At 45.7% G+C, this 16,901-nt stretch overlaps 1 protein-coding gene across 1 annotated transcript in view; it reads right to left on the reverse strand.

The window, feature by feature from the left end:
* ppargc1b (peroxisome proliferator-activated receptor gamma, coactivator 1 beta) overlaps nucleotides 1-16,901 on the reverse strand; it is an 82,154-nt gene that overhangs the window by 17,624 nt on the left and 47,629 nt on the right. The window contains exons 2-3 of the mRNA XM_062393707.1: nucleotides 10,382-10,567; nucleotides 6,473-6,664 (exon numbers count right to left, since the gene is read on the reverse strand). Coding sequence (XP_062249691.1) covers nucleotides 6,473-6,664; nucleotides 10,382-10,567 — 378 coding nt within the window. The remainder of the gene's footprint in view (nucleotides 1-6,472; nucleotides 6,665-10,381; nucleotides 10,568-16,901) is intronic.

The following is a 16,901-nucleotide window of genomic DNA, read 5'->3' on the forward strand; positions in this document are numbered from 1 at the left end:
AGCTGATATAAATCAGCTTAGGGAGAAAATCCCTCGCCACGCCGCGCCGCGCAGCCCCTGGAGACCACGAAGGGGAAAATGCAGATGTGATGGGAATGAGGAGTTGAGCAGCAGGAAACAGCAGAGCTCCCTGAATCATTTACAGCTAAAGGCCTCCTCACTTCCTCAGGTGATGAGACTGCTGCAGCTCGTTCAACCATCGGATCGGAAATGAAAGTCTCCTGGTTGACTCTGGTTCTTTACATCGGACTGACTGAGATTCTGCTGGATGTGATTCTGAAGCTGAGGCAGAAACGTAAAGTTAAAATCACCTCACTTTCTGGATTTGGATGATTTTAAAAGGAACGGACGGCCTCAGAGATCTGTTCAGGGTGAAACCTCCTCAACTGGGCAGTTCTTCTACACAGCAACATCTTAGACGTCAGTGTAGAAGATAAATCCATCTATTTTCTACTGTTTCTTATTTTAATAGAGGAATTTACAGAAAGGAACCAGCTGATACTACCATACTTATGAATTATCTGACTCATTGAGCTACATTTAGCTATAGTATCTGATTTGATATCTCCCTGATGCCGGAAACATCCACATATAGAGAAACTAAGAAAAATCTTTTTCTTCCATTATCTGGAAATAAACGTGAAACATGAGGTAACTGATGAGGTAGAAGCCTTTTAAGAGGAAAAGCATCGGCCGGTTGTTTATGGCGTCCTCGGTTTGTAATAAAGCTTCTGATCATTGTCCAGAGGTCAAGGGTCAGCCTCGTTTTATTACAGCACCGTCGCTGTATATTGCTTTAATGAATCCAACATCACCGCACTGTACTATCTGGGTCAAACGACTGAACGGGCCGATCGGCCGCACCACTAATGGGGTCACCGGGGCCCTGTGTGGACGAGCCAACTTGGCTCAGGGTGTGTGTGATGATGCTCCTCTGAGAGGCCCATTGAAGAAGAAGTGAAGAGGAGGCTGAAGGTTTGTGTCGGTGTGAAACATTGAAAACTCTCTGGCAGCGTCCAGGCCCCTCGAACACTCTCCTCCGCTCTACTCTACCCTGGACGGCTTCCAGAGCCGCACTGGCAGCATCAATGAACGCCTTGTTCTGTGCTGGGACACACACACACACACAGACATATAGACACACAAACACACAAACACACACACAGACATTGAATTGCACGAGAGTGATAAACACAGATAGACGCAGGAGAAGCTCACACACAGAGACTTTCTTTCTCTTTCCAGCATCAAATATTCAGAGGGTTCTGACTGATGGAGGTTTTGAAACTGAAGAGGTGATGGGATAAAATATCGACTGCACAATGAATCCTCCTCCTGACGAGGGAGATGTGATTATTGATATTTTGTTTGCGGAAAATATTGATATTTCAATTTACCGAGAATCAGGCGCAACTAACCAGATTTTCAGTCTGCAGTTATTTAATAAATATAGGAAAGATGGCACATGTTGACATTGACTAGTTACAGTGTGTGTGTGAGACTAAAGAGGAACTGAGATGAGACTTTTTCTACTTATCTCACCTCAGTTTGTGTCAAACTCTGTGAAACTGACACAAATCCTCAACTTTACCTCATTAAAGGCATTTTGTGTTCTTTTAGTTATCGGCTGGAAGTTATTCAATGTGAATAATGTTGTGGGGGGGGATATGTGGCCTCTGAATGTACTATTATACATGTCTCATACATGTCAGGGCACAAATACATGTGTACATACATTCATATATCAATGAAAATGAATGTAATGAGGTTGTGTATTATTATTATATCATTAATAAAATGTGGACATGGTTATGCACACACACACACACACACACACACACACACACACACAAACTGTGGGGCCTCCGTGAGGTCATCTGCACTACCATCCTGAACCAGTAGAGGGCAGCGCCACACTCAGACTTAAACACATGAGTGACAGCAGTCATGTGACAGTGAAGCACTCAACTGATGGAAACACACACGCACATATACAGACACACACACACAGACACAGACACACACACACACAGACACTTACATCTGGCAGCTTCAGTTGAGTAAACGGTATAATGTTATTACACCAGGCTTTTCTGTGAGTGGACTGAATGTCAGGTTGCTATTTCCGTCACTGATACTGAACACAATGGAAACGGAGCCAGGACCCGGGATCATGTGATTTCTTTAGTAAGTAAAATATAATATTCTGCTTCCTGTCAGGGCTCCAGGAATCAGCCCTGGATCCACTGGATGCATTTCTCATGAATCAATGAGAAAAACACATCTCCAGAGGAAGAACACGGGATAATATGAACTGTTTAAGAAATTACAAACTCATCAGTGTAAAGAAACAATCCAGGATTCTTCTCTGTATCTTGTCAAACGTCAAACTGGGAGAAGATGTTTTCATGGAAATCACCGGATCACGAGGCCTCTGGTGTAAATACAGGTAGTTGTAGCCTAAACACCAATTTCACTGGTGAAGAGTTTGGTGTTGGGACAGTTAAGTGGTTGTTACAGGGGGAAGGAACCAGCAGGAGGAACAGTAGAGTGCTGACATGGTGGAGAGAGAGAGAGAGAGTTCATCAAATCAGAATCAGGAAAACCGCTAAAAAATGTCAGAGCTCCACCTGTTTCAGTGTGACTGTACAACACTCCTGCTTCTGACCCTTTTTCTAAACACAACTTTTTAACGCCGTGAGCCCTGTCGAGTCCTCGCATGGCGGTTTAAAAACCAGTTCTCTGTTCACGTGTGAGTTCATCTCACTCCGGAGCCTCGACTTGTCGACTTGTCTTCCACCGTCGTAAACTCGCTGCCTGGAGCCACAACCTGAGATGACACCCAGGGGAGAGGATTCAAGAAGGTGCAGCGTGGACGAGCTGGTATCCAAGCAGCAGCAGCAGCAGCATGTGTGTGTCTGTGTGTGTGTGTGTCTGTGTGTGTCTGTGTGTGTGTGTGTGTGTGTGTGCGAGAGGAAACTTTGTGAAAAGCGTGTTATCTTGCCAGCTGTCAGAGGAATGAGGCAGCAGCCACTTGACTGAGATCTGTGTGTCTGGGCACAGAAAAGACTTCTCCAGCTGCACGCTGAAGGAAACCCACGAGGCGACCGGGCACGATGAATCACGTGTGGTTTTACTGCCACTGTAAAAATGCAGGCGCTGATATCTTCCGTCACACTGACAGTTAAACACTAATCTGAGCACTCGCTGCTGTTGCTTTATGAAGTGGAAACTGTTCATGGTTTGGTTCAGATTTAGAGGGATTGTGTTTTTCTAGCGATGGAAACTTCTCTTCCCGGCGAAACGCTTCATTAATCAGGGAAATTGATTTGTGCTGTTGAGGTTTTAAGTAAACAAAGGCCTCGGCCTGTCCCTGGACTTCACACCATTACCTCCCAATCCGCTCGTTAAGTGGGAAGTCATCTTCTCACAGATGTCTCTTAAAACCAGTGGAGTCGCCCTTTGCTGGTCACTCATGAGATTACAGGTTTCAGGACCCGGAGACTGGGAAACTGCAAATCGTCACTAAACGTGGCAGAAGGATGTGATGTGAGGCAGGGAGACGGGGGCGGATCCAGATCAGGGGGGCGGATCCAGATCAGGGGGCGGATCCAGGAGTTTTAGTTTTAACTAACCTGAACTTCACTGAACTTCAGGTTTTTATTAACTATTCAACTGACCTCTTCTCGTTTGACCTTCAGCGTCTGTTCTGTTACTGATTAACCAGCTCGGTCCAACCAGAGCCCTCAAGGTGCAACAAGGGCAGTTGTGTGTGAGTATGTGTGTGTGTGTGTGTGTGCGGGGCGACAAAGTTTAGTAACACAACAGTGAAGGACTTGTGACCTCTCAGAACCCTGATCAAGTGTTTTGGACTAAACAACACCTCCGTGATCCCAGCAACAAAACCAGTCCTGTGCTGCCTGTTTGCTGTCACGATGGCAGCGGACGATAAGCGTCACACACACACACACACACACACACACACACACACACACACACACACACACACACACACACACACACACACACACACGCACACACACACTAACTGATATCAACGTCAGGGACTCTGGATTCCTCATCTGCTAAATTACCCCGATTCCTGTTCTGAAGCATCTCAGGTCACTGAGGTCGTTATTACTTCCACCAATTTGGCAGGAATGTCACTTCCTGTGGTCGTGGGTTCTCCTGTGACGCTGCAGAAACACTGTGGCTCTTTCCAGATGTTTCAACAACTGGATCTATTGATTGATTCTCAGAAAACAGGTTGATCTGCTGTTGGAGCTGCTTCTTTCTCACCCTGTTGAACGTAGATTCAGCAGCAGAGGAGATTTATCTGTTGCAGATAAAAACCAGCTGACGTGAGCCTCTCACAGAAAGAGATGTGTCAGCGTTTAAAAGTACAAACTTTTATTTTAAAGGACAAACAATGCAGGAGAGATGTGCATTCATGTTTACGTTTACTATATGTTTATTCTTTAAGTTCTGTTTGGTTGTACTCGTCTTTTCTTTTTCTTTCTATGATAAAGTCGATAGTTAAACTGTAAAATATCAAGCCCCCACTACTTCTTATTTCTTTATCATTAGGGTTGAATAACAACATCTTCTGAAATTATTTTTAATATTGGCCGAAATATTGATTTCAAATCCAAGCTGTGATCAAATCCAGTTTAAATGTGCTCAGGTCTCCAATCGTGTCAAGTTTTCCACAGGAACCAAATGTATTAAATATAAAATAAGTTATTAGTCGGTATATTGACTGTAAATATCATTAGAAACCATTTTCTGGCCTGAACCCTCAAATCCCTCCACTGGCTTCACTGACATGTTTATAGTTCAACTCTCTGTGTAATTGAACGTGTGCAGAGCAGCTCGCTGAATATTTACTCTGCAGGTTATTCAGCCGTGCAGCGTGAATCATGACCGGCAAACAATTGCATCTTTGTGAGCAGCCGCTAAATCAGAGTGCACAAGAACCCCCCCCCCCCCCCCCCCCCCCCAGGCTATGAAATTGAAGTCAAATTAAAAGAAGCCGGCTGGATTCATCCTGACAAGTGCAATAAGGCCACGTTACAGCCGTAATCGTAAGTCCTTTATTGCAGGGAAATAGCTTCCTGCTTGTATTAAGCTTCAGACGCTGCGTTCTCCTGACAGGGGGTTGAACCGGGGGGGGGGGGGAAGTAGGGCACAGAGGAGGGAGACAGAGATTTGTTGTTCCTGCGTGAGGAGACGCAGGTTCAGGTGCAGGAGGCCGGCCTGATAACGAGAGGAGGGGGGACGAGGAGACGAGAGAGAAAAACAAGTTTCATTCTGAGAAGTGTGGTTCAGGGAAAGAGAGAGGGGCCCAGGGAGAGAAAGAGAGAGAGAGAGGCATCCAGCAGCACAGTGTGAAAAGAGAAGAGAGCGAGGAGGGGGAGAAAGGGGGAGAGAAAGTGGGAGAGAGAGGGGGAGAGAAAGGGGCGCTGGGGCTGAGAACAAGCAAACACACACAAACTCGACCACGTGCTGCAGGACCATTCATGTGGTAGGATCACTACACTTGTGAGGAACTGGGGGGGGGTCTAATAATCATCACACATAAATCCATCACACATAAAACCTGAACCTGATCATAACTCGGGTCTAAAGTTTTGAGATATGACGAAGCAGCGTCATCACTGCCACAGAGTCCAAGGTTGAACTTATCATATCTCCATATCTCCCTTTACTGAAGACTTTATAATCTTTATATAATTTCTCCACAAATAAGCTTCTGTAACTTTTCTGTAGTCCGAACCTTTCAGGAACTTTCTTTCTACCCTTATAACATTATAACTTTTGTCAAGTTATAACTTGGATATTTCCTGTTCATATCACATCATGCGATATGAATCTAAAACCTCATCTTATCCTGAGTCTACAAATCGAGTCTTAACCTCAAACTGCTTTTTAGAAACTGTGAAAAAGTGAGGTACAGTCAAAATATTCACACAAGTCTGTAACTCAGTCTGGTCCTCACAAAGATAGAGCTACACCCCCCCCCCCACACACACACACAGACACACACTGGATGAAAGGTGACCCTCTGTATTCCTGGAGTCGGAGGCAGACTTTGAACCTCCCGGGCCAACAAGGGGAACATCAAGGTGAGCAAACCTTCAACAGATTAAGATACTGGGGGAGGAAGAGAGGGAGAGTGTGGGGGGGGGGGGGGGGGAGAAGAGGAACAGCATGGTGGAAGGGGGGGGGGGGCGGCGTGTTGTTAAGTGTGTGTTAAAGGCTCCTTTTCAACAGGGAGCCGGTTTTGAGCTGAGGAGACTTTTTGATTTGACAAAAATGAAAGACGAGGCTGAAGATGTGAAGTCGTTCTTTGACGAGGTGGAAGTGTCGGAGACGTCCAGCGGAGACGGACATAAACGTTCTGATGAGAAACCACAACAACCACAGAAGAAGAATGGCTCCCCCGCACCAACAGTATGAGACAGATCCTTACCAGAGATTCCTCGGTCTCGGAGCCCAGCGACTGGCTGAAGTCCTCAGCGCCGAGAGGAAGACTGTCCTCGTCCTGCTGGTCGGGCTCCTCCCCCAGGGCGGGGAAGACGGAGAGCCCGTCCACCTCGGCGTCCACCATGCCATCCAAGCTGTCGGTGAGGGCGGCGAGCAGGGCCGCATTCTCCTCTTCTATCTGGAGGGAGAAGAACACAAGGAGAGCGAGGGTGAGAAACCATCTCACCACAAAGCCAGAAGTTATGGAAGCTGATAAACGTCTTATCAGCTGAATATCAAGGTCAAGAGAAACATTTCTATTTCAGTTTCCATTTAGTTGGTAATTTATCTCCTTTTGCACAATCCTTGAGTGGCCACATTGCATTTCAGATTGTTCTTATTAGTTCATATTTATTATATCCACCAACAGGAGATATGTTTTCATCCCTGTCCGTTTGTTAGTCAGGAGAATTACGTGAAACATACAGAATGGATTCCAAGAAATGAAACTGCTGGAAGGATGGAACATGAGCCAAGAAAGAAATCATTACATTTTGGATCTGTAAAAATATACTTTCACTTTCTTTAATACCTTTTTTTATAATAAACTGACAGATTTAACTGATTTCCCAGGTTATAATTCATTATAATGCAGCTGAATCTGGATCCAGTGAATAAAATCTGGATTCATAAGGGGCCTCCCCTCCCCCCCGATTGATCCCTCCCTGCAATCCTCACAAAATAAATAACCAAATTTGAGTCATTTTGTCTTGAGTCATCAAGACTGTTGGAAAATCTCTCTAACCTCCTTCTGACTTGAGGCTCGTACACAATAATCACGCCTGGAAATTATTGTCAGGATCAGATGAAGAACAGACTTTAGGGAAGCTGTGTCATGACTGAACCACGCCCCCCCCTCTTGTTTCCCTTCCTCCTCTTGTCATGCTAATCCATCCGCTTCTCTTCTATCCTGTTTATTATTGTGTATAATATTCCTCATGTACCCGACCTTTAACCTCATCCGACAGAAATAGTTATCGATGGTTCGGCAGCATCATCATCAACCAACCAGGTTTTGTTCCATGTATGTATTTTTTTCCCCGAAATTTGAAAACACATGACCAGAAAACCTTGTTTATCTGTGGTTCCAGTCAGGATCTGCTCCCCCCCGTCCTGTGACGCCCACTCGGGGGTTGTTTAGTGTGACCGAGCTGCCATCTTGCTGAGAGCGGAGTCTGGTGGAGAGGTGATAGCACGGCCGGCCTACGGGAAGCCACCGAGCTCCTCTCATCTGTCTCCTCTCTTTATCATCCGGCTCTATCTGTTCCCGGCTGCCAAACTATTTATTATTAAATTCATGTTGTCTTATGTCTCCGAGCTTTGCTGACTCGCCGTCTCTGCACGGGAGGTCGAGACTTAAAGACTCGGAGACGCTGAGACGGACGTCGGGAACGAACTCAACGTCCGAGTGAATTAATCAGATGAGATGGATATTAATGAGATTTCCTGGATATTAATTGGATTCAACTGAGAGTGTGAGAAGAAGCAGAGACGGAAACAGAAGGAGAAGGAAAGTCACACCGAGGACAAGAGGAAGCGAAACGTACAATTATTGATAATAGATAAACACATCCTGCATTATTATTACTATTATCATTATGATCATTAAAGTAATAATATATCATAAGCCTATCCCATAACTCTACCATTAGTTCTAAGTGAAATCCGACCACACACAAACAGGGATCAATCTCCCCCGACATGGGATTAGATTCCCATACGCTGCTGTAAATAAGTGGAGTATCGATGGGCGGCACAGAGTCGGATACATGGGGGGGGGGGAATTCATCTGGTGGCTTATCACGCTATTCATTACTCTGTGTTCCAAACTGAGAGCCGTCCGACCGTCTGCTCGCCGGTATTAGTGCGATCTATACGATACCGGTCAAATATGATCTGTCAGAGGGGAGAAGGGGAAGGACGTATGGAAGACGTGAGAGGAAAATATAATTTATTCTTAAAAAGGTCTTTTCGGGTGGGGATATTGTAAAGAAATAAAACAAGATGTCAAAACACAGAGAAAATGGACACGTGGAAGGACGGATAATAACAAGGGAGAGAAGGAATAAAAAAGGGAGATGAATTAGAGAAAGAAGAAGGCTCAATTTGGGTCGGGAGAAGATTCGGTAAAGAGTAATAACAGCGAGGGAGAGGAGGGAAACAGACAATAGTTAAATTAGATGGAGAGAAACAAGAGGAGGAATGAAGAACGACTGTTTCCGTGTCTTCTCTTCTCCTCTGTCTCTCTCGTCTTTGAGTCTTTATTAGTAAAACGCCGTCAGCAGCAGATCACAGTAATGAAGCCTCCTGCTCTCGCGCTCTTCTTCCTCATAAAGATTATGGCGTCAACACAAATGTGTATTAGTGCTGATGTGGTTGTGTGTCGTAAACTTCAGTTTTGTGTCGGAAGCAGGTAGACGAACAGTCTCTCAGGCTAATGGGGAATCGAATGAGATAAAAGACACGGAGGAGAGAGAGTCTGTGTTTACTTCACCTCCGTTCCCATCATGCCTTGCCCTCTCTTCGTGGAACCAGTGCTCCGCGGTGCATCACAGCATTAGAGCAGTTCTCACCAGCACAGTTACATTACAGAACCTAAAGGCTGTTTTATCTCCCTGTTGTCGTCTTTCTCTTCTCGGGATGCACTCACTCGAGCTGTAATGGGACCAGTGGACGTCACTGGGGCTGGAAACCTTTAGACAATCAATGATCCAGCTTTTGCTTTCAGCCGCAGAGGGTGTTCCCTGAATTCACCCACCAAGGTCACGGGATACTGGAGCCTCAGCCCGTACGAAGCCCAGTGCTCCTCCAGACTGACGGACTGCTTCCATCATCGTATTACACACAGCATAACTGGCAATTACTTTCTCGGCAGTGTCCCCGGAGACACGCTGCACGTCCAGATTTCAGCGAGGGGATCAGGTGAAGGTTTGGGGCTTTGCACGAGGCAAGGGAAAGACAACTTTGGCCCCGAAGCCAAGATTCAACCAATGACTGAACAATTAACGATGAGTTACACGAGCTCAACAGACAAGTCAAGGTAACGTTTCAGATACTGTGAATAAACGTGATGAGACACGAGCCCAGGGCGAACACGGTGGAAACACATTCATCGTCTGGTTGCATCAAAAAACACCTGCAGCTTGAAGATATAGATATTATATATATTTATATTTAAGTTATTGTGATGCTGCAATAGTTAAGATGTAGAATTTCAGTTTGAAAGTTGGTGAACCATCCAATTCCAATTCTGAGAAGCAGAGAGATTTCCCCTGATTGGCAAACTAAACTAAATTAAACCCGTCCCAGATTACTTTGAAATCTTATATAAACTTTTGAAAGGTGTCCCTGAGACAAAGGGTCCCGGCAGCTGGACGTCTTCTGTCACCGCTGAAACACAGAGGATGTGTTTCGGTTCTGCAGGATGTTTCTTCTCCTTCCTAAATCAAATCAGATTAACAAACTCTGCATTTGAACCGAGGCTTCAGGCTTCCAACTTTGTGGATTAGGTTTAAAATCTCAATCTGGATTTGAATTTGTTGGTTGTGTGGGTTGTTTTCTCTCTGGTTTGTGCCTTTAACTTTGAAGCTGCACTTTGTAACATCATTTGCATGGACGTCTCAATGAGGTATTGAAGTCTCTGTTGTGTGGGAATCGAAAAGGAAGTGAATACCATGTTTTATTGGCAGACGTAGAACTCCCAGATATCCCTTAAAGGCTCAAAGGGACAAAATAACAACAGTTAAAAAACACCTTCACCCCCAAACCCCCTAATCCTGGGGCCCAGATTATCTGTGTATAATAACATAATAACATCGTCATCAGAATAAAGGGACCAGCAGCTGTGGAGCCTCACCTCAAAGAGCTCATCTGCCGTGCTGTAGTGGATGGAGGCTGGCGACGCGTCTGAGGCCTGGTCGTTGCACCACTGCAGCTCGCTGAGACAGTTGACGCTGTCGAAGTCACTGGTGTCCAGCTGGGAGAGGTCGATGTCCGGGAAGTCAGTGTCCAGGCGGTCCGAACACACCTCCTCCTCCCCATACTGCAAGAGGAAGAGAGAGGGCAAAGGTCACGTTAGTCAAACATCCAGATAAAAGCTAAACTCCCGGGCGGTTTGCTCTTTTGAGATGCGACACAAAAAAAGACGTGATCCTGAATAACTGGAGGTGCTGATCCCAGCTGGAGGGAAACGAACCAGTCTGCCTGCGTCACTGCAGTCGGACACTTTGCTCTTTTATGCATCACAAAGGAATTGATGTTTTCTCTGTAACCGCCGCTGTCTAAGAACCCGAGTCACCGAACATGGGAAGCGACTCCGCTCCCAGCTGAGGTTGCCGTTTCCTGTGAAGTTCACTGCTCGACGCGGCGCTGCCATTGTTATATTTAGGGGTTCGGTTCCCACTGGGCCACACTTTGTGAAATATGCATGCAGTTGAAGCACCGTGAGGCACTCTGGATGAAAGCCTCCATCATCTGGCAGATACTGTATATTATTACACTGCTCAGTGTCGGAGTCACAAGGAGCTCTCGTCAACAGCCCCTCATCTCTCAACAGCCACTCATTACAGATAATGAGACTTCCATGTTTGAGGAGGTTCCACCCTGAAACCCATGGAGGCTTCTGCCGCGGCACAATGACGGATTAGACAGAGACTGTGTCACACACTGCAGCAGGCGTTGTGCGGAGGACCTGCACATCAACAAAGTGCTATTGTGTCACAGAGGGTCCTCAGGCGATTAGTTCCCCTCGGCCAGAGCGTGTGTTAATCAGTGAAATTAGCTCCTCGGTGTAATCTGTGGACTTCTCCGTCACGGCGGCACGCGGTCGATCCAGCTTTGTTTTCTGAGCTCTGAAGAGGAAATTATTCCCCATCCTTTGAAATGATGCTTTGAAAATGATTCTGGGCGCTCACAGTGATCAGCTGGACTCCCTCGTGGACGAGCACAAACACAACGGAGACATATTTGTTCCTTTTATAAAATTTGTAAATTCCCTGCATTTGGAGCATGTCCAGTCGATTAGCTGCTAATTCACCGGCCTCAGACTCAGAAGACAGAAGGTTCTTCTGCCATGAGCCTTGAATTCAGCCTCTAGGACGAAGGAGGATGGGAAAAGTAAAAACTAGCTTGAATATGTGATGTAGTTGTAGTAACACAGAGAAGTTCTGTTTCATTCACAAATTCATATTTAAACGCACACTGAAGTTAAACATACTTTTGATCACAAGCCTCATTAAGGGCTCAACAACCATCTGTCCATTGTTATCCTTACCGCCTAAAGATCCCCACCTTAACTTCATGAACCTCCTGACCTCCACCAGGCCCCCCCCTGTGAATCCATCAAACACCCTCATGATCCTAAACCCCCAACAATGGATTTAAAATCCCTCAAATCCCTTAGAATCCCTAAACTTTACAGAAAACCCTGAATTCCTGCTGTTAGTTTTCCAGGAAACCTTCTAAATAGCTTTCAGCTGTTCTCAGAAACTCTTACAGCTCATTGAGTCTATCTCACCACCTTGATAATATTCTGGAGTCCCATCTAGAAACCCTGAAACACCATCAAGAGCAGGGAATCCATTAGCCCCCTGAACCTGATAAAGAAAACCTCCTCAATGAGCTTTTTAAATGTCCTCAAGAGCACATGGAACCACCTTCTCAAACTCCATCGAGGGACAAGTCCTGTAAAACACCAACGTGGTCCTCAAACCCCTTCAGGAAACCCCTCAAGAAGCCCAGAACGGGTTCCAGTCAGAAGGTGGAGCCACGTGGTCTCCAGTCACAACACATGGCTGCAGAAACACTGAGCCGAGTCACAGAGCACAGAAAGAAAAGAGGAGGAGGAAGTGTGTGTGTACGTGACTCAGTGTGAAGACGAGGGACTGTGGTCTCTGGTGGGAGGTGAACGAGGAAGGAAGAAGGTGGTGGTGGTGGGGGGGGGGACGTGTCAGGGACGGAGAGAAGTGCAACTGGTATTTTTTTAAAAGGAAGTCAAGCGTTCACGTAGTGAGTCAGTTTGCACGTTTCTTAGAGAAGACAAGAGAACAATCAATTGTGTCTACAAGCACAGACTCTCTCACGCCCACTCACACACAGACACACACACTCACACACAGACACACTTCCTTCTCCATTCTCCTCACAGGGCGAGTAAACAGGGCCGACCAGTTGTCAACCAACCGCCTTTCAAACTGAATCAAACAGGCAGTTTTCCCCCCCGATCAGATTCCCTCAGCAGTAACATCATCTCAAACTGAACCTGCTCTGCAAAGTGTGTGTTCAGTGTGTTGACTCTGAGAGCTGCCAGCAAGTAACCTGCAGCTCTGCACCAAGACAACAACATTACTATCACGTTGTGTTATAGTTTTTATAAAGTGCATTACTCAGGAATTTATGGCCAAACGCTTATAACTGATAATATGCAACAGTTTCTTTTAAAAACCATAAAACCTGTCCATTATTTTAAAGTTTGTTTACTATAGATTACTCAGTAATCAGATTACTTCAGTGCAGTTTTTAGTGGAGCTTGACAGATTGTGAGATTCACTCTGATGTCAACTCTCTCTCTCTTTCATTCATAACGAGGAACAGTTACTGACCCTTCTCCTAAACAACAGGTGTGAAAAACACAACCACTCCACCAGAGAGAGAGTATTTCTTCATAGTTTCCTTCACGATATCTCATCTTCATCACCAGCGTCTGTGATCTGCCTCCAGGAGCCGTCAGGGAATCTCCACGCTCCCTCACTGAGTCACACTGAGTTGTGCGACCAGCCACAACGACGCCACACAGCGTTCTGCACGCAAGCACAACAACAGCGAGCGCTAACGATGCCACAAGCTAACAAGAGCGTGTTTCAATTCAAATTAAGCTTCATGCACAGCTTGTAAATGAGACTATTCATATTTACTGAACATTGTTCAATTATTATTTTGGATTATTTCACCATCAAACTGACCGATTGGCTGCAGCTGCACGAGCCAACACTTAAAAATGAATCAACAAACTCACAATGTATCGCCGATGTAGTTAATTTCACGCAGCAGTGACCGACCATCATCTCTCTTTCATTTCTATCTTTGACTTTAGATCAATATTCATCGTGTCTCTTCATCATCACGACATTAACTGTTGTATTTTTACAACTGTCCCCGTGCACCAGTTGATTTGTCTGTTTATTCAGGTCAGGGAATGAATAACACGAGATGATATCATTCATGGTTTCATAAATTACAGAGCAGAATTACACACCAGAGCAGAGACGTGATCAAAGAGCCAATCAGCAGAGTGAAGAGAGAGAGAGAGAGAGAGAGAGAAGGAGAGGGTGGAGGGAAAGAGAGGCATGAAAAGGAAGAGGGGGAGGAAGAAGAGAGGGAGAAGAAAAGAGAGATGTTGGCTAAACAAAAAAATACGGCGGACGCACAGATGAGAAGAAGGGAAGTGATGAGAAAGACTGAGTTGGTGAGAGGGAGAAAAATGAGAGATGTGGGTCAGAAGAGAGGGAATGAAAGAGTGATAGAGGGAGGGAGGGAGGGATAGAGGGAGGGAGGCCAGTCGTGACTTGATAGTGAAGAAGAAGAAGATGGGAAGGAAGGAAAGGGGGATGCCCTCTGTAAGACCCTCCCACCGCTTCCTCTCCTCCCAGTTGCTGATGCAGATGTGTGTTTTCACCTAGTGTGTGTGTGTGTGTGTGTGTGTGTGTGTAGTTAGCATGCAGCTCACATCCCCCTCACGTGCATCTGACTCATCCCCCTCCACACATCATTCCTTCCCTCTCTCCTCCTTCTTCTCATCCGCTCTCTTCCCTCCTTCAACTGTCCTTTCCTTGACTAGCCTCCTCTCTCCTCTTTTTCTCCTTTATCGTTTTTCACTCTTTCTTACACTCAATATCTCTCCATTTCAATAACTTCATCCATCTCTCTTTTCTGTTTTCTTCTCCTCTGCTCTCCCTATCATCCTTCATCTCCTCTCCTACTCAATCCTCTTCATCTCATCCTTCTTTTCCCTTTTCATCAGCTTCAATTTGGTCTTTTTCTCTTCACCATCTCCTCCTTCTTCCCTTGTTTCCTTATGTTTCTTTAACTTTTAATAATTTTCTTCTTTCATCCCTCCTTCTCTTCTCTTCTCTCCTCTTCCATTGTCTTCCTCAGCTTCCCTCTGCTCCACTTAGACCTCCTCTGGCCATCGCCCTTCCTCATCACTTCTTTCCTCTCCTCTTCACTGCCTTTCACTCTCTTCTTCCATCCCTTCACCCGTTTAATCCTCTTCCTTCTCTCTCTCCTCCATCTCTCTTCTCTGCCTCCTTTTATCACCCATCCTCCCATCTCTCCTCCTCTCTCCTCCGTGTTTCCCTTCTTCTTCCCATCCTCCCTCCATCTCTCCCTCCTTGTAAACTCGGAGGACAGGCTGATTGATTTCTTTGTTTCCACTCAGCCTCTCTATCTTTCCTCCTTTCATCCCTCCTTCTCTCCTTTCATCTCTCCCCCGCAGCCATCAATCAATAAAAACATCCTTGGGCACGACGCACACACACACACACTTCACACACCTGAACATGCTGCACCAGGAACCAGGGAAACCTTGACATACATGTGAGGTGTTGACCGAGCAGCACACGAGCACCTGCTCAGAGGACAGCTGGGTCGATGGCATCACTCATGAAACCAACGTCCTGCTCCGTCACACACACGTCACATGTTAACACACACAGGTGGTCCCATGCATACACACAGGTGACCCCTTGCATACAAAACTACGCAACACAGACCAAACACAACAAAACACGGAGAGAAGCAAAACTGGCTCTGCTGCGATCTCATTTACTATTTTCTGTGTCGTACAGGAAATCTGAATATCGTGTTGTACCTATTGTATGAGAGCAGTGACCTTTGACCTCAGACACGCTCAGTACCAGTCCATGTGATGTCAGATCTTTAAACCACTTTAGGCTCCTCGATAAAGCAAAGGAAGATTCCAGAAACAACAGACTCACACTCGTTATATTAGTTTCTAACACAAAACGGAAAAGTAGTCGCTCTCTACTTCGGCTCTGACAACGGGTTTTACTGGAATCTATTAAAACTTAACGATAACTTTACGATAGAACAAAGATCTAAGTTTTCTGGTTTATTCTTTTCAGAAATGATGCTGACTTCTTTCAGACGAGCAGCGCCTCCTGCACGGAGTCAAACTCAGCAGCTCAGAGAAACCGCCCGTTTGAATCCTGATAAAGTCTCGAGTTGAAAAGAAGCTCAGATTCCTCAAACAGCTCCTAGACCGCGGTGGCTTTAAGTTTGAAACCCAGACGTCTGAGGAGAAAGTCACAAGTTCTGTTCTGTGCTCAGTCACTTCTCTGTGGGAACGAAATAAACACTTGATAAAAGAGGAAATAAAGGGGAGAAAAGTGGCTTATTCTTCTCCCTGTTAATGTGCTGATAACACAATAGTGTCTGAGCAATGAACCCATCCCTCACTGTGTCTCTGGCTGAATCGATTATGGCCTAAATGGGGCATTAGACTGGGGAGATTAAGCAAACTGGTGTGAAATGAACACCTTTGAAGACATCGAAAGAGAAAACACTTCAGGGAAAAAATGGAATAAGTTCATTCAGAGTTTACGAGAGAAATATGACCATGAATTACTCAAATAAAGGAAGACAGAGACCGAAAGCACCCACAAGTACCCACGTGTGCAAACTTCACGCCGACCTCTGACCTTTTGAAGCCTCTTAAAACTACTGGTTAGTGTCGGCTTGTAAAGGGCAGTGTGATACTAATAATGATAATAACGACAGAGGAGAAATGGGAGAGAAATAAAGTGTGGTGACTTCCATTTGTGGTTAATCTCTGCGTCAGTAACAACAGTGAGAAACCTACTGGACCGTTCACTCATGAAACGCCTGCCGGGACAATCACGCACTAAACCCGCGCGCTATTTATAGCACGTCGGCACGTGGGGAGAGCGGTCGGGGCTCAAACCAGCGGGTGACTGTGGGAAGGCCAACGAGACGTGTGCGTGTGGATGTGCTGAACCGGCATCTTTCACTTCTATATTCAACCGCAGGGTCTATTCTTCCCAGGGTTATCTCTCGTTTGACTTCTCAGCAGGGGGCCGAGGTGAAGCCGCACGTCTTTCCATTAGTCTGCTATTAATAGTAGATTGGAATTATAGTTTAGTGGAGGGTTCCTCAAAGGGCTGAAATGATCTCGTCCGTGGAGTTGAGCTTATGAAGCGAGAAAGTTATTCTTGGATTCGAAGCTAAAAGTGTGAAGCGAAGAAAACCAGAGAAAAACGTCAATAAATGTAAATTAACACACTAATTCCAAACAATGTGTTTCATGATTTACACCAACTGGATCAGGATGTCGAATGTAG

Source organism: Platichthys flesus, chromosome 8 (genome assembly GCF_949316205.1).
Source record: "Platichthys flesus chromosome 8, fPlaFle2.1, whole genome shotgun sequence".
NCBI lineage: Eukaryota > Metazoa > Chordata > Actinopteri > Pleuronectiformes > Pleuronectidae > Platichthys > Platichthys flesus.